The 17,878-nt window shown below is 40.7% G+C and overlaps 2 protein-coding genes across 2 annotated transcripts; both read left to right on the top strand.

The window, feature by feature from the left end:
- The first annotated feature begins 179 nt into the window (after positions 1-179).
- LOC139351778 (Fc receptor-like protein 5) lies at positions 180-12,310 on the top strand. The gene is made up of 17 exons (XM_070993781.1): positions 180-245; positions 1,167-1,219; positions 5,331-5,479; positions 5,610-5,873; positions 6,461-6,727; positions 6,831-7,103; positions 7,192-7,446; positions 7,535-7,801; positions 8,740-9,015; positions 9,108-9,383; positions 9,486-9,788; positions 10,382-10,645; positions 10,854-11,093; positions 11,285-11,392; positions 11,831-11,881; positions 12,127-12,183; positions 12,303-12,310. Exons 1-17 carry the CDS (start codon positions 180-182, stop codon positions 12,308-12,310), a joined length of 3,177 nt encoding a protein of 1,058 aa, XP_070849882.1.
- Positions 12,311-13,868: 1,558 nt separating this feature from the next.
- LOC139351634 (SLAM family member 5-like) lies at positions 13,869-17,145 on the top strand. Its single transcript, XM_070993612.1, has 6 exons — positions 13,869-13,960; positions 14,112-14,414; positions 14,870-15,142; positions 15,539-15,938; positions 16,075-16,125; positions 17,088-17,145. Exons 1-4 carry the CDS (start codon positions 13,882-13,884, stop codon positions 15,661-15,663), a joined length of 780 nt encoding a protein of 259 aa, XP_070849713.1. The 5' UTR covers positions 13,869-13,881; the 3' UTR covers positions 15,664-15,938; positions 16,075-16,125; positions 17,088-17,145.
- The last annotated feature ends 733 nt before the right edge of the window (positions 17,146-17,878 follow it).

Raw genomic sequence — 17,878 nt, 5'->3', positions numbered from 1 at the left:
TTTCAGGCCATTTCACGCATCTGATCATCTGAACAGGACAGCATTTTTCACCTGAGGAGAGCACCGTTTACGCCAACTTGAAGAAAGGATCAGCTGCAGGTAAAGCCACTGGCAAAAGTCCGTCCAATATTCTGTATTTAAAGCAGGAAATGTGAGTGAAAATGAGCCTGGGGGTGATTATGCGTCTGCACATGGTTCAGATCATCTCAGGTAGGTACCACATACCACCACCAGGGGTCAGCAGAGTAAGAGGTTGTCATAATATGAGCCCAGCGTAGCAGCTTTTAACCTTTATCTTAAATAATATTGTTGTAACCTGGAACGTCTCACCTTCTGTGTATGCATATGTTACGTCATGGATATGCTGTGTGGTTGCTCTGAGCGCTGTGGGTAGTGCCTGTCTGTTAGATCGCCATCTGTTTAATGTAATCTGGGATGTTTCTCGTAGACTAACCGTCTCTCCATTCATAGGGAAATCGTCTGCTGCGGTGACGGATGAAACTGTTTATTCTGAAGTCAACCTAGCTCTTGGTAATAATGCTGCCATGCATGTTGTGATTTGTGCCTTTAATGAGAAGCAGCTGCGTCTTAAATAACCTTTTGTCTCTCCTTTCTCTGCTTTTCTTCCAGGTCCTTAAAGAGAAGTGTATTACTTTGTCATACACGGTATAATGAACTTTACTTCATCTTTTAAAAGTGGACTGATACTGCATGTACTTTGTACCTGGAGCTTATTTTGGGCTTTCTAAATCTTCATCTTTCACCACTGCCCTGTGTGCTAGTCTTGTTAGCAGACTGCCTTTACAAAGAGTCCACAGGAAGTCAACCCACGTTTTCTTCCTGATTAAGATTGAGCGTCAGAAGAATGAAGAGTTTGCAAAGCCACTTGTCACTCTGGGATATATAAATAAAATTCACTTTTCTTTCCAGCTGTGAGCAGCTTCACTGTTTCGACAGCGCACTCAAAAATCAACTTTTTTTAAGTGAGCACGCTGACTGTTTTGTCACTTTTTCAGTGTGAACACAACATATTGTACTCAAAACTTGCGTGGAATTAATATATAACATGGATTTGTGTCTTACTGCTTCAAATATTTTCATACCATTCATTTAACTGCAAAAAGGACCCCCGTTCTTTTGTTAATGTGAACTTTTGCCATCTCAAGCAGCAGCAGCAGCAGCAGCAGCAGCAGCAGCAGCCGCATTCGTCCAAACCAAAGTGCGAAAACGTGCTAGCTGTGGTGTCTGCACTGTCTGCATTTGGCTATCATGGCAGCACATCTCTCTGTGTGTTAAAGAGGAACTGACGAGCTGTGACTTGGCTTGTTGCTTCTCTAATTGGCAGTAAACAGAATCAGATACACCCAAGAGCGAACTTACACAACAGTGTTCAGGTTTTTTGAGATCAGAATCGTATCTTTTTTCTCTCTGTTGCTAATGTAAAACATGTCAAATTTCAAACATATTTAATAACTGGTAACTGTTGTTTTAAAGGTCTAACTTGGACCAACTTTGTATCAGATAATATAAATGCAAAATAAAGCCATTCTATCTTCATATCTCTGTTTTTTCAAGTTTTAGATATTTATTGTCATTTTGCTTGAGGTCCATGGAGAGAAGTGCATCATCGGCAAAAAAACAAGACAAAAAATATACTTGCGTTTAAGCATTCTTGGCTGTAATAGATAGGGCTGAAACATGAAGCTGACGTGGAAGTGCCAACAAATGTAGTTCCTCAAACGGCCACTTGAGGCTGCCTCCAAATGCGAGCCAATCCCCATAGACCCACATATTAAAATGCCCAACTTTACAGCAGAAATAAACACAGCAACACACATGTTTACAGCCCGGTACAATTGTTTAAATTATCTTAGGGCTTAAAATTATGCCTAATTATGGGCTTTGAGTGACAGCTAGCTGCAAGGTTTTAGCAACCAGGCTCCCTTCAGAAGATGTGTTCGTATCTTGATCTCAGCACAAACTGCAGGGTTGCTTTGCTTTTGTATTTATCGATGCATTTATTTTATAATTATTTCGGTATTCTTGTCATACAGCGTAGGTTAGCAGGATTAGGCCTGTGTGTAAAATTAGGCTCGGCCTCGGGTGCTCTCGTGTCTTCACTTTCCAAACTGAGCCACCAGCTTATTTATATCTTTACTGAAAATAACTGACCTGGTTATTTCATTTTGGGCTTGCTGTGGTGAAAGTGAGGAAACATCTTAAGAGTTTCACTTCCTAAATGATTCAGGTAGGAATCAATAAAGTGCAAAATAACTTAAATGTCTATCCATGTGTCGCATACATTTTGAAAAACAGGTTTTTTAACATCTGCCTCAGAACAGATGTGTCGTATATTTAAGAGTGTTAAAACACTTTCTCTGTGATTGAGATTGTGAAATCGATTTTAGCCATCGTCTTCCTCATTAAACCACCAGAGAGTTGCATTCACAGCCTCATTAACGGCCCTTTTTTTTATTATTTTATTATACGGTATAACTGCATAAAATTTTCATTGCACAGCTGTCCTCTGTACTATAAAGTAATTTGATGTATGTAGAAATACAGCCTCTGGTGATCTGATGATGACACCGTCTAAACCAACTTTTCAGGTGTGAAAAGGAAGTGACGGTTAATCATCTCAGACTGAACCAGTGGCGGCTGGTGAAAAAAATTCTTGGCGGGGCTGGTGTGCCAACAGATTTCCCTGCCTAATCTAGCATAAGCATTCAAATGAACAGTCGGAAAATGACTACAGTTCCACAATAATAATAGCAGCTATAATAGACTTTATGCTGTCAAATAGATAAAATATTATAAATATAGTTTTTATCTACCTCTTCATTGTGCCTTTTTACAGCAATGCGGTGCCCATCATCTAGCTACGTTGCTATGCTAATCTTTCTGAACACAGCTAGCTTTACGCAGTTTTCCATGTGAACTCTGGATCTCTCATGCTTCTTGATCCGTTCGGAGAGGTGCTTTAAGTCAGTTAGTCCAGCCTTTGTCCAAGTCGAATCAGATTTGTCACTTCTGAAGAGGATACAGGGGAAACAGAAAAGTGCATAGGCTGCACCACAACCTGCCAGCTACGTCTTACGGTTGAACCAGCTCTGACAAAAACTCTGTTTGTACAGTTTATCTTTCTCCTTGGTTTGCTGGGAAAAGTCAATTTCAGGCTTGTCGGGTCCCAGCTCCTTAATGAGAAGTTTTTCCTCCGTCGTCCGTCTTTCGGCGGAAGCTGCTCTTAAACTCCAGTTGTTACTGCCATCGCCATCATCTCTCTTCCTCGTCACCGTATTTTTTTCCCCCTGTAGGACAGAGTCTGGGAGTTGCACTACGAAACTGGCTCCTCATGTAGCTCTAGCAATCCTAAACCTTCACACATTTTACGTAGCAGTTGGGGCTACATTTCCAGCGCTGCACAGGCGTTAAATTTGGCGATGTTGATAGGCCAATTATTCATCATGTCAGTGTCAGTGTCAGTTGGTGGAAATGTTGTTTAAATTAATTGTTTAAATTGCATATAGGCACGCGTGCACACACACACACACACACACACACACACACACACACACACACACACACACTATTAAGTAAAAACTGACATTGATTAAAAAACGCAAAAGATATTTTTCCACTCCAAAGCTGGTGGGGCGGAGCCCCAGCGCCCCCTATGGGCCAGCGGCTGCTGCACTGAACTCAAAGTTCAGTGTATTTAGGCGAGTGAGCCCGGGAATTGCACGGTGCTGTCCTCCATCGGGGGGCGCTGTAGGTCTGGGGCTTGTGACGCCTCAGTTCCGTTCTGTGGAAGCAGGGAGGCCACACTGTGGTCAGAGAAACCAAGCGGTGGGCACGAGGGATGTACGCACCAGTAATATTTAAGCGGTGTATTGGCTTGTTTTGCTCAGGCTCTATTGGCAAAAACAATTCAATGTTTGTTATCTAAATTATCCAAAGCGCTTTTAACCAAATGAAAATTGGCACCCAGTGTGATTTCTCTATGTTTTCTGATGTTTAAGTGATTAAGTTAAGAAAGAAAAAAGATATGATATTTAGACAGAGCGCTTGCTCTTTTCTATTTAGGGGATCTTTCAAATTTAGCCCTAAAATTGAGGTCACTGCTTCCTGTGTTTGTGCAGCAGAAGTTCAAATTATGCAACCGCATGGGAACTTCTCTGCACGACGCATCACAGACAATACAGATGTTTCCCCATTCTGTTTTCAGATTTAGTTCGCTTTAAAAAAACAACTTTTTATTTTATTACTTTTTACTTTCACTCACGATGCGCGTGGTGTTATCTCCTGTCTCACCTCCTCCCTTGAGTTGCATTGTGTCACAGAGCCGCTCACTCAGATGGATTTACTGGTAAAAACCTTGCAAGCAACAAGTCTACACTTTCATTATTTGTGATCTCAGTGGCAAAACGTTCATGAATTTTTCCAACACGCCAGTGTGAGATTAATGTCAAACACTGAATCCACAAGACGCCTTTTAATCAGTTGAGAAGTGGGAATGTGAACGCTGAGTTTTTTCATGATTTGTCATTAAAAAAAAACAAAAAACATCTTCATCTTTCAGGTCACTTAACACCAAGAAAGCTGTAATCTTGGATTTGTAGATTTCACTGTATTTCATGTGATCATGAATTCCCACTCTTGGTTTGTATGCTGTCCCACAGTTAATTGCAGTAAATATTATTAAATATGCAGGGGCCAGGGGTGTCTTGTGTAAGCCTAAACATGTCAAAATGATGTGGTCAGATGCATTGCAGTAGTGAAAGGAGGAAGCGGAGATGTGCTAAAGGCAGCATCGCTCTGTCTGTTTCTCAGTGTCGATGCTGGATGTGAGGATGAGGCCAGCTCCGTGCTGCGTGCCGTGTGTCTGTGAGTACATCAGCAGCTTTCTTTCTTTGAATGGCGCGCATTACGAAATCCTCTGCTATATATGTATATTATTGTGCAATTACCCAATTTGGCAATCTTTATTCTTTATGCTCTCTCTGTGTTATGTACATCGCTGATTTTATTTAGCTTTTTTTCTTTTATAAATCTATAGCCGATTTTTAATCTTTTTTTATTATTATTTTTCATATTTCATCTCTTTATATTGCCTGCTTTGTTCTCCTTCTTCTGTTTTTTGTTTTTTTTAAACCTCTTGTTATCTGCTGCTGTAACTGTTTCCCCAGTGTGGGAATTAATTAATTTATTTTTTAAAATTATTTTTCATATTTCATCTTGCATCTCTTTCTATTGCCTGCTTTGTTCTACTTCTTCTGTTTTTTTTAATTTTTAAACCTCTTGTTATCCTGCTGCTGTAACCGTTTCCCCAGTGTGGGAAGAATAGCGCCTTATCTTATCTTAACACAGTGTGAGAGGTTGCTGACTACCTGTTTGAGTTCAGTCCCTTTGATAACCTCTGATGTGCTGTCAGTCTTTATTACAGTGCTGATTACGCTCCTCGACTGTGGACACACTCAAGGTGATTGAACTTTTTTTTCGTTTCTGTGTTTGTCTATTAAAGATGAGTCTCCACGGACTGTGTCACCTCGAACGATCATACTTGTGTGTTGTCTTAACTGAGCATTGTGTGTGTTTGTGCTACTTTCTAGATGCTCAGCTGACCTTGGAACCCAACTTGGCCAATTTCTTTAGTGGAGAGTCTGTGACCTTCAGATGCGACATGAAAGAGGGGGCGGTCACCGATTGGCATTACAGTTTCAACCAGGACGATCGACAAATTGCCTCCTTCAGTACAAAGAACTTGTACTCGCTTAACCTGATGGCTCACTCGAGTGGCACTTATCAGTGCATCGGTCACAAGAACGTGGAAAATTTCAAAAAACAGAGCAATAATGTCACTCTGTCTGTGTCAGGTAAGATAATGAATTTACCACCACTGTCTTGGCAGCCATGTTGAGATAATCGCTGCACCATTGCAGACATAATCAACAGAATAATAGAAAAAGATAACTGGATTCAAGCAAGTGCCAAAAACTGCAGTTCCTCAAATAGCCACTTGAGGCTGCCTCCAAAAGTGAGTTAGTCCCCATAGACCCCCATATTAAAATGCCTGTCTGTTCCAAAAATATGAAAAAAAATCTGTTTGCTTCTTTTAGTGGACTCTGGTGGCTTCACCTCTCATAGACGCGATCACCAAATTTGCATCTAGTTCATCTATTTACGTCACAGTTAATGACTCTAACGTGGCTAACGTAGCCAGCCATCAGACTGCATTTTAACTAAAAGTCAGCTTTTTGTGCGTGGTGCCGGTTTTATAAGACAAGTTTCCTCGCTATTCATTTCTGTTTTTTTGCCACGAATTCGTCCCTGCATAGTAGTTATGTGCACCCCTGTCCTACAAGAGCAATACTCCAAATACTGCAGTAACGTAGCAAGCTAGTAAGTTTTTCAAGAAATGCACTAAAAACTGTTTCCTATTCTTTATTTTCTAACCAAACAGCACACAGACCGAAGGCCACGCTGACAGCAGGCAGCAAATCTATACCAATAGGGAGCACTGTGACGCTCTACTGTTCGGTGGATGGCTCTGCTGGCTGGTCCTACGAATGGTCAATCAAGAATGCCTCAAACTCTTACGAACCTTTGCCTGGAACTGAAAACCACATCAGAATCTCGCAGCATGGCCTCTACCGGTGCCGGGGAAAAAGAGGAAAAACCCCAGCTTTCCTCACAGAGGACAGTGATGTGTTGCGCCTTGAGAAAACTTGTGAGTTTAGCAACTTTTATTTTTCATACACAGCAGCGTGCAGTCATGATATTCCTCTGTTGGCGTTATGTTTCCATCTGATTGTTGACTGTGTGTTGAGCAGTGTCCAACAGGGCCTCCGTGACCATACAGCCGAAGTGGACTCACATATTCAGTGGTGAGGAAATTGCTGTCCTGTGTGAGATCGAGGGAGGAGGAGGAGACGCTGAGTGGAAGTATGAATGGAGGACAGACAGCTCAAACACACCGCCAGCACACAGAGAGTACAGGATTAGCAGCGCTTCTCCTTTCCACAGTGGACAGTACTGGTGTAAAGGTAGACAGGACTCGTATACCTCAACAGAGTGGAGCGAGGCCTTCCAGCTGACAGTGTCATGTGAGTCAGATTGTCTTTCATTCTTACTGTGTCATGTCTTTTGGTCCACCTTTGAAAAACATTGCTTTTTTTCACAAACATTTTTCAGCACATAAACCCACAGCCGTGGTCCGTAGGACAATAGGTGTCGAAATACTGACCTGCTCTGTGGAGGACTCTGCTGAGTGGAAATACTACTGGTTCAGACGTCCTACAGTCTTTTCTGAGAATGAGATCATTAGAGATGGCGAACTAGATAATGCGATCACTATCTTACAAGGAGGCATCTACCACTGCAGAGCAGGGAGAGGAAGCCAGAGTTTCTTCACAGAGGACAGCAATGCAGTCATTATTGAGAAAAAAGGTGAGAGTTAGTGCTTACTCTGGAGCAAGACAGCAGAAATAAAGCTTTAAGTTCCCTCTGTTTCATTTCTGTTTTTATTTGTGAACAGTTTCTAAAAAGCCTGTCGTGTCCCTGGAACCCAACTGGTCTCTGATCTTCGCTGGTGAGGTGGTCACTGTGAGGTGTTACATTGACGGAGGCGCCGAGTGGGAGTACGAATGGAGCAAACCCGACTCAAACACACTTCCAGCTCACAATGGAAGCACAATCAGTGCCGCTGTGTCCCACAGCGGGAACTACAGGTGCATGGGCAAACACAAATCAGACTGGTATTCATCGACTGAGTGGAGCGAGGTCATGGCGCTGACAGTTTCACGTAAGTTGAGCTGTGCACCGTCATGCCGTTCATGCTCAGTTTGTCGTTTCCTGTGACTGAGATTTCAGCTGTGGTAATTATTGGCATGTTGTTGAGAGGATGCATGTTTCTTCTGCATAATGACACCACCACTGAGGACGCTGCACAGATATTTAGAGCAGTGACTAAATGAAGATTTCTTTGGTAAAAGTCTGTATTGCAGTACTGCAGAAGATCCACAACTAGTTACTAAAAATGTAGTTACAATGACTAATTACCTCATTAAAAAGTAGCTAAATTACTAATTTTCTGCTAATTCAATTAATAAACGATTGAAGTAAAATGACCACATGGAAAAGCCTGTTTATTATGTTTTGAATTATATACTTAAAAACTAAAAAGTAGTTACTCCTTTTTCTCCTTTAATTTAGAATCTATGTGCAAATTTTCAACAAAGTATTTGACAAAATATAAAATATCAGTGTCTAATTTCTAAAATGGTGAAAAGAAAACACTTTTCAGCTATAGCTGCAAACAGAATAACCCAACTTCTGAGTCTGATTATTGCGTGAGTGGTAAATGATAAAACATTTCCCAACATGCATGTCCAGAGGACTGAGTAGTTTGAGTCTGTTTCAAAATGCAGAAGTTACTCCTTAGTGTCCAGAAATGAGTACATTATTTTGGCAATTGCCATTTTAGTTTTGACCATTGTTCTTTATTGCTTGCTGTTGCATTTCTTGACAACAGCTGCGTGTAATTACTGTCTTTTGGTGTTCTTCTCCATTTTGTTGAATATTATTATAATCCAGTATAATACGCTGTCTGTCTGCTTTCATGATGAAACTATGTTTGCAGCATTTTTTTGTCAAACTGGTGAAGATGTTTTCTTAATTTGCATTTGTCCATGTGCACTGAGCTCTGCAGTAATGAGCATTTCCATGTTCTGAACTGCACAGCCCACAGACCAAAAGCTAACCTGAGCGCTGAAGACGGATCCTTTCCAGTAGGGGGCAGTGTGACCCTGACCTGCACCGTGAGCCCGTCATCATCTGCCTGGGAATACTTCTGGTACAGAGGACACAAAACCTCTGAACCCCTGACGGCACAAGATGCTGCACTCCGAACAAGTCAAATCAGTGTTTCTCGCAGAGGCCTGTACTGGTGCAGAGGAGGAAGAGGAGACCCAATTTACTACACAGAGTTCAGTGACCCAGTCAGAGTTAACGCAGTTGGTAAGTGTGCCATTTCTCAAAATTCTGCTTGGACATGATATTTCTCATTCGTCATTTTTGTGTCTTTATTGGTGAATTTTGAACGTCAACAGCCACAAACCGGGCTGTCGTGACCCTGCGATCCAACTGGCCGAAGATTTACAGCGGAGAGGCCGTCAGCCTAAGATGTGACATCCAGGGAGAAGAAGATGAGTGGGAGTATGAATGGGCAACGACCAGCTCAAATAAACCTCCAAACCAGAAAGAATACAGGATTAATTCTGTTTCTCAGTTAAACGGTGGGGAATACTGGTGTAAAGGCCGACTGGAAAGGTCCCAAGACGGCTCAACAGCATGGAGTGGTAACTTCAGTCTGGTGGTATATAACAGTAAGTGTATTTTTGTGAAATGTGTAGTGTCTGAGCATTACATAGAATCCACTAACAAGACTGTAGACATGTTTTCATTCTGAGAAAAACACTTCTCAACAGATAAACCGAAGCCCATCCTCACCGTGTCTCCGCTCTGGCTGAGCTCTGGAGACTCCGTTATTCTGAAGTGTGAGGTTGAACATCCGTCTGCAGGGTGGAGGTTCTACTGGTATAAGGCTGTTCCCACATTGTCTGACAGCTCCTACACCTATGAGCTGCTTCCTGGCAACAGCAACGGGACTGAACAGGGTTCCTACATTGTTCGTGGACAGACGGGCACAGCGGGATATTTGTGCAGAGCAGGAAGAGGAGACTCAGTGTATTTCACTGATTATAGTCAACCTGAGTTTGTCTTCTCTGGAGGTGGGTTTGCTTGGTTCTACCATCATTCTCTCAATAAATACGTCATTATCTGTGTCTGTGAAATGTCGTTTGTTGCCAAAAAAGGGCTTGAATGTGCACATTCATGCCCCCAGTAGAGGAAATCTGCTGAGTTAAAGGATCTACTGGCAGAAATTATAATAGTCACAAGTGTGTTTTCATTAGCGTATAATCACCTGAAAATAAGAACGGCTGTGTGTTCGTTAGCTTAGAATGAGCTCTTTATATCCACTGAGGGTCTTCTTCCACAGAGTTCACCATGTTGTGTCACCATGTTTCTACAGAAGCCCAGAACAGACAAACCAAACACATTTTTTTTCTATCCCTTAAAGTATTTTGTCCTTCTTTCTAACTGTGTGTTGACCAATTTGAACTGCAGCAAGTCGTTTTCCCTGTGGGGATCAATAAAGTTTTCCTGAATCTGAAAAGAAGGGTTGAGGCTTAATTTCAGTTGTTTGCCACTAAATTCTGCACACTGGTCCTTTAAAATGACGTAAACACCATAAACTTAAAGTCTTTTCAATATTGTGAAATTTGCATTGTTTGTTTTACTCCTCATTCATGTTGTCTTTCAGATTTACATTCAGAAGCGTCTCTCACATTGAGTCCTGACCGAGTGCAGCACTTCATCTCCGTCCAGGTTTCACTGCACTGTGAGGGAAACTCCACACGGTGGAGAGTGATGAAGCTTATGAAGAACAGTTACTCGTCAGTCTGCTCTCAATGGGGGACAATGAGCGGATCCACATGCAACCTCAGTGACTGGCAGAGCGGTGCGGTGTACTGGTGTGAGTCTGAATCAGAAGAGTTCAGCAATGCTGTCAACATCACTGCAGCTGGTAGGTTTCCATCCCATTTCTTCCATTTGGCGACCATTTCAGTATGTGAGTTCATAGTTTAGAATTGTATTTGCATTGGACACACGAGCTACATGAGAAATGCAAGTGACTGTCATCAACCAAACAGATTGACAGGAATTCATGTGTGCTCATGCAAGCTGAAATGTCCAGTCTTTCATGATCTTCTTGATATTTAATGGTTTCACAGTTGATATTATCCTGGTGAGCCCTGTCCATTCTGTGGCCGAGGGAGAGTTTGTTTCTCTTGGTTGCAAGCTGAAGACAGAACAACCTCTTTCCAATGTCACTTTCTACAAAAATGAAAAAGTCATCCAAAGCGACGGCAGCGCGATGCTGAACATCTCTGCTGCCTCAAAGTCAGATGAAGGCGTCTACAAGTGTCAGCACTCAGGAAGCGTGTCGTCAGAGAGCTGGCTGTTGGTGAGATGTGAGTATGGCTGATCCAGCTTGTCTTTTATATGTGCTACAATTGCCTCAGTTTGAACAGATTTCAGAGCAGTTAAACATTGTGGTTTAACTTTTTGTCTGCATCAGTAACATCATGGAAAATTCAGTCATCACTTAGTGATCTTACACTTTCATACATAAAGTTAATTAAGAATCATTCGTTTATGGCAGCGCCCAGCTCTCCCTCTCCTGTGCCGTCGATCGCTGGGCTGGTTTTTGGCATCTTACTGGTTCTTCTCCTGCCACTGCTGCTGCTCTGTTGGTACAAAAAGTCAAAGGGTGAGACCTTTTCCTGTTAATTTTAGATAAATGGCCGTCTGCTTATGAAAACCCACTGAGGAATTCTCATGTGGTTGTTCAGTTTGCAGAAACCAAATCATGTGAAGTAATAATTTTCTAATTCTTTTTTGCAGCCACATGTTGTCACAGGTTCGTACAAAACATCTCATAACAAACACAACTTACACATTTATTTATTTATTTTACATATTACTACTTATGTTCAGTGCTTTTACTTCATGTTTCAGGCCTGTCCAGTCACAGAGAACCAATCAGAGCTCTGCTACAGTCCAAAATGACCACAAAGATGAAAATGAGCAGATATACTCTCTTCTTCATGGTCAGTCCTCTTCAATGCTTCATGTTTTTTATAGCAATAACAGCACAGCACATGAAGGGACTAATCTGATTTTGTCTTGTTACATTTTTGGCCTGTAGGTGATGTTTGTATCTACGACACAATCAATGGCAGTGGAATCACTGAAAGTGGTACAGTATAAACTCTGATTCATGCACAGCAGTTCAAAATGATATGATCTACACAGATTCATTGTTCAGGGATTGTTCCCCCATCCAGACACAGCAGAATCAGTGAGGCCACCCACTGGTGCTGGCCGGCTCACAGGCCACGTTTTAAGTCATCCCAAAGGTGTTGGATGGAGTTGAAGTCAGGGCTCTGTGAACTCCAGGCAGCTTCTTCCACAGCTTGATTTTTTATTGTGTTGTTTTAACAGGAATATGTGGCGATCCAGCAGATAGCTGTGAATACGGTAACATGAGTCTTGATTCAGGTACAAATACACTCTAGTTAAAACCAGATGTCACTCCCACCTCATCACGTTCAGGCGACTGGTCAGGAGCCCTCGGTGTCACTGTTCTTTAAGTTGTATTTGTTACGATTTTGTTGCAGATTCATAGAGAGAAGTGCATCGTCAGCGAACAAGAGAACCGTGGACAAGGATGTGAAAAACAACATTCATGTTTAGGCTGTTTTCTACAACTGCTGCCCCCCAACATCAGATGTACAGCGATTTACACAGTTTGATGGGGGATCATTTGCAGGAATGATAATTCTGTTAATAATTCTGTTGATTTCTGCTGAACATGCTTTTATATCTATATTCATTTTAGGTATTTTTCATTATGTACATTTTTTGTGGCAATAATGTGATAATTTTGTAGGTTAGATGGCATAGATCTATGCATGTGTCTTCTGTGTTTGTAATTTAGGTTGCATTTTTGGTAATGTCAGTATTACTGTTTTATATAAGAAGGCATTTTGGTTTGGAGTATATTACTGTATTTATAAAATTTTACCATCAATAAAATGTTGCCTTCTTTCACACATTATGCCCAAATGGTAAAATCACTGAAACATCACAAACATCCTCTGCCGGCTCTACTTTTTGGGGAATTGTGTCTAAAATGGTGCACAATTCATCAAGATTATTTCCATTTGATGGAATATTATAGTCATAAAAAAACAGAGTATTTGTACACAATACCCACTACAGTATATGAGACACTATCATGATAGTCTGCAGGAGCTTTAATTACATCACACCACTTTCATACCTAACCTTTCATTGTGTGTAAAAGTGGACATGTTATGCAGTACACGCTTACTGCTCTTACATTCACATATGTAAACAGGTTTCAACACAATATATCTTTTGTTCTGGTTAATCACTTGATCTGGAGCAGGGTGCTGATTGGTTCTCTGTGGCATCAAATTCAGAAAACGCACATATTTACAAAAATTGCTTTATTTTACTACTTTAAAGATAGTAATTACTTACTACTTACTGGATTTTCTTTACTATTCTCCTCAGTGTATTGCTTCATAAAGTTCATGAATCTTCATGAGGCTATTATTTCTACACCAGTATAATTTTCTCATGCCTGCAGTTTGACATATCAGTCACCGGGTGGCGCCCTGCAACTTTGCTTTCACTGTGGTAAAATATCTCATGGGTCAGTTTATACTGTCCTCTGTTTCACTGTTCTCTGCTGGAGAGGAGCTTCTGGTCGTGACATGCAGCAGCTTTCGCTTGTGTAGCTTACACCATTGTAGTAACTAATTAACTGAATTGGAGGAAAGTGGGAGTTCTTTAGCAAATGCAGACCCTAACCTCAACACACATCTGGATCAGATATGTTTCTTTACTGTAGTCTATAGATACAGTTTCTTAAAAAAAGAAATTCAGAGTCTTGTTTAGTTTCTAATTGATAATGCAGTCTGGGATACAATTAGCAGAGTTTTTAGTAATGCAGCAAATATTGAACATTTCCTTTTAGTCACCTGCCAATATGGAATAGCGTGATGGTAAAATGGTGCAATCCAGCTGTTATTTTCACAATAGAGCTAACTCCTGGACAGCAGTCAGAGTGCATTTTCTGCTTGCTGCCTGACTTCCGCCCCATCGGTTCTTTTTCTGTCACAGCAGAGTTTGATAGACCAGAAGAGGAAACAGACGTTCATCTCAGAAATGGTTGATGGCCGCCTCCGATACTCAATCAGCTTCTTTACATGCGGTGCTCTGCTCCTGCTGGGGGTCTTCCTGCATGGTATGTATACCTCTGGTCAGTAAAGCTGTGCAGATCTACTGTTTAAAAGCTATTAAAGGCTATTTGTTTTAGTTATTTTAGCAATAATATCAAGATCAATTTCACAGTGACAAAGACGTTATATAAGGGGTTATTTGTGTCTGTGTTTCAGATGTGGAGGCTTCCAGCTGCCAACATGTCATCCATAAAAAAGTTGGCGACAGCGTAGAGCTTTCGTCATGCTCACTGACTGAAGGGGTCACTGACGCAAAATGGAAGTATGGAGAGGTCATGATTGTAGACAAAAATAAGAATCGTTCTGAACAACAGTTCACGGGCAGATTATACCTAAACCCCACAAACTTCAGTTTAACAGTGAGAGGACTGACTCTCCAAGATTCTGGAAATTTCAGTTTTGTGTCAGAGGCGGGCGGCAAACAAAGGCCAACAGTCATCATCTCTCTGCAAGTTCACGGTAAGACAGTTTTCATTCACCAAGTAACCTAAAAATTGTTGATACACAATAATTTATTATTGATTAATTAGCTGATTAATTGATTCACAAAACAGATCCCACAATAATTGTAGCAGAAAGAAATCATGTGTTTTCTGTGCTGTCTGCACCAAAAGAGTGTATTATTGTTGTGGTATCTTTAATCTAGTGTTTCATATATTCCCTTTAGCATCTCTTGATCATTTAGCTTGTACATTTGTGTTTTGGAAGCAAAGACAGAAGATTTTGGAATACAGGTTAACAAAAGAGTTTGTCCAGAGAAACTACACTGAAGAATTTTCTGTTTGTGGGTCTAGTTCTTCTGCTACACAAGAATTTGTCTGTGTTTTTATGTACATGTATAATGGATTTATCAAATTCAGCCAGCTGCAATGGCTAAGTAGGACTGTCTCTCTGTCTCCCATCTACCTCAGTAGAGCCCATAACTAAGCAGCCTGTCCTGACATCCAATTCCACCTGGCACACCTTGAACAAATACTGTACAGTTTTGCTGGAGTGCAGTGCAACCACTGACAGCAGTGTTAGCTACAACTGGACCGTGAGGAACCAAACCAGAAGTGGCTCCAGGCTGCAGTACATCATCAGACCGCAGGACGGAGATACAAACTTCACCTGCACAATTTACAATGCTGTCAGTGAGATGTCTGCGTCTGTCACAGTGAAGTGCAGCAACAATACAGAAGAAAAAAGTATGTGCAAGGAAAGAAAATATAATTACTTTACTTTTATGCACATTTTGATGCAAAATCAATGAACGTGAATGGGATCGCGTGGGTCACGGGGCACGTGAATGAGTAGATAGTGGATCATCAAAGGTGGTAAGGACAGCCACAACTGAACCCCGCAGAGATATGAGTAATCCATATGTTCCATCTAATCATTTGAACAGGCTGAAGCTAGCTGGTTAGCATGCTAATATTCTTCACATTCTGCTAATAATATACACATCTTACACCATAAGTACAGGTACTCCTGTGCCTTATCTGTCACTGATCCGCCTGCTCATGCAAGAAATGGACTTGATGTACTTTTTACAGTGGAGTACTTTTACAGCTTATTGATGGACATATTATTTATTATTGCAGCAATGAGCTCTTCATCAATTCTACCACTGATTACCGGGCGGGTTATTGGAATTTCACTGATTATTCTACTGCTGTCTTTGCTGCTTTGCTACACAAAGTCAAAGGGTAAGTCGTCCTCTTGCTGATGTTAGATGGGTGACACTGATCATTCAAAATCACTGCCTGATTCTGAAGTCATGAAACCGAGCAGTGGTAACATTTTTCTTTTTCACAGGTCTGTTTTGTAACAGGTTGGGACACTTTTCATCTACAACTTAACACCAGCAATATATTATACATGTTCTTTACTGCTTTCTTTGCTGCTAATATACATGTTTAACTACATTCTTCAGGCTCAACCAGTCTCATATGGTCAACCAAGCTGAAACTCAACAGCCTGTTTACTCCTCTCTCGTCCATGGTCAGTTGCTCTTTTTAGTTAGCTGTCGTTTGAAGGAAAAAAAAATAATGTTTTAATACAAATGTATTAATGTATTAAAAATGAACATACAAATGTTCATTAAAATGACCTTGCATTGATTATCTACAACCTATAGGTGATGATTGTGTCTATGAAACTGCGAGAGCCTCTGAAGATGATGGAACAGGTACAGTATAAACATTGATTGACATAATAAATCAGTGGTTAAAATTCAAGTAATCAAACACATTCTGATTTCAGGTGGATGACCAGATCAATACAGTAAATATCTTCATCAGTTCATCTCAAAGATCCCAGGTAAGTGACATAAAATTTAAAATGAATCCAAAATAGGCATAAAGATAACCAGAATAGACATACATTCAGTCTCTCTGTGTATTGGGGTACACATATGTGCTGCCTAAAAGCTATGGGTGCACATTATTATTATATTTTTGGTCCCTGGGGGGTGCACAGTGGATGCATGCTGCATCTCCAGGGATGGCCATGAACAAATGTCACTACGTTGTACTAAGTATGATTGTGCGTGACAATGGTTTCTGTTTTCTTACACATACTGCATACACTTTGATGTTAACACTGATCAAATGTGGCTATCGCACCAACACATCTCTGAAAGAGGAACTGTGGCGACAAGTTACACCCACTAAACAGTTTCTTGGTTTATTACACCCGTGGCTGCCAATATCTGGAGGTGAAAAGTCACACGCCATTCTCTTTCTCAGGTCATACGAAATCACAATGTACCCTTTAAAATCCGTCTGATGTAAGCTCATCTGCGGGAATATCAGACACTCAGAACAAGGTCATATAGTATAAAGAGCAATTAGTCAGCAGTCAGAGCAGGCTATGGTTGATGGATGGAGCAGACACCGGACTTTGATCCAGGAGACTGGGATTCATGTCCATTTGCAGCTGAAAGTCATTGTTGTGATTTAGCTTATGTCACGTATATGTAAGAGTACTTAGCTTGACCCAAACTGTGATCTTTTCATAAACATCACCAAGTAGTTTTGTTGCCTAAACCTTACAAAACTGCAGCTGTTTAACAGTGTTAAGCATGTGTTTGAAAGGCTTTCTGTTTTTCTCAATCATTTTCTTCTGTTGTTTCCTCTAATTTGGTTCCAGGTCCATGAAGAAAAGCGCATCATCATCTGCAAAACAAGACACCTGCCGATGACATTTACATCACTTGTTATAGAAGTTTAGTACCCTGGTTGTTTCTTCGTGATTTTTGAGGCTCAATGACGAAGGGATGAATGAGTTACTGTCAGCAGAGTTCAGTGACCTGGTTTTCTTGTTTGTGCATTTATTTGTCCTTTCAACTCAACTGTATAGATCGTTCTATATCATGGAGCCAATAATCCTCTTTTAAAGCTTTACCTTTTACAAACAGCCTTTCAAGAACGCATTTTTCTTGACTCTGATATAATTGGAATTTCCCCTCATGGGACTAATAAAGGAATATTGAATTGAATTGAATTGAACTGAATTTTGTCATGCATGTAGGTTTATATTTTTAGCCACTTGGTGGTGCTATGTGGTTTTCCTTTCAGTTATTTGCTACTTGGTGGTTCTTGTGGTCAAATATTTTTACAGTTTCACCAATGAGTGCACACATGATTCATGACTTAATGCACAAGCAGATTTAGTGTATTTAACTGTGTAATATCATGGGATAAAGTGCTTTGTACATTCTTCTCAACAATCCAAAAAAAACCAAAAAAAACAAAAGTTGAAATCAAAAATGTTTTTCTTCCATCCAGGTAAGCAATCTTACACATTGTTTCACACGTTGCTTTGTATTAAACAATGAATGTTGTCTTTTATTTAACAGTCAATTCAGTAATGTAATTACAGTGAAAGACATTTCTATGTCAATAAATTAGCTTTATGTCAAAGCACTTTTGAACTCATCT

Source organism: Chaetodon trifascialis, chromosome 23 (assembly GCF_039877785.1).
Source record: "Chaetodon trifascialis isolate fChaTrf1 chromosome 23, fChaTrf1.hap1, whole genome shotgun sequence".
Taxonomy (NCBI): Eukaryota; Metazoa; Chordata; class Actinopteri; order Chaetodontiformes; family Chaetodontidae; genus Chaetodon; species Chaetodon trifascialis.
The sequence above is the reverse complement of the archived record's forward strand: the minus strand, read 5'-3'. Positions and strand labels throughout refer to the sequence as shown.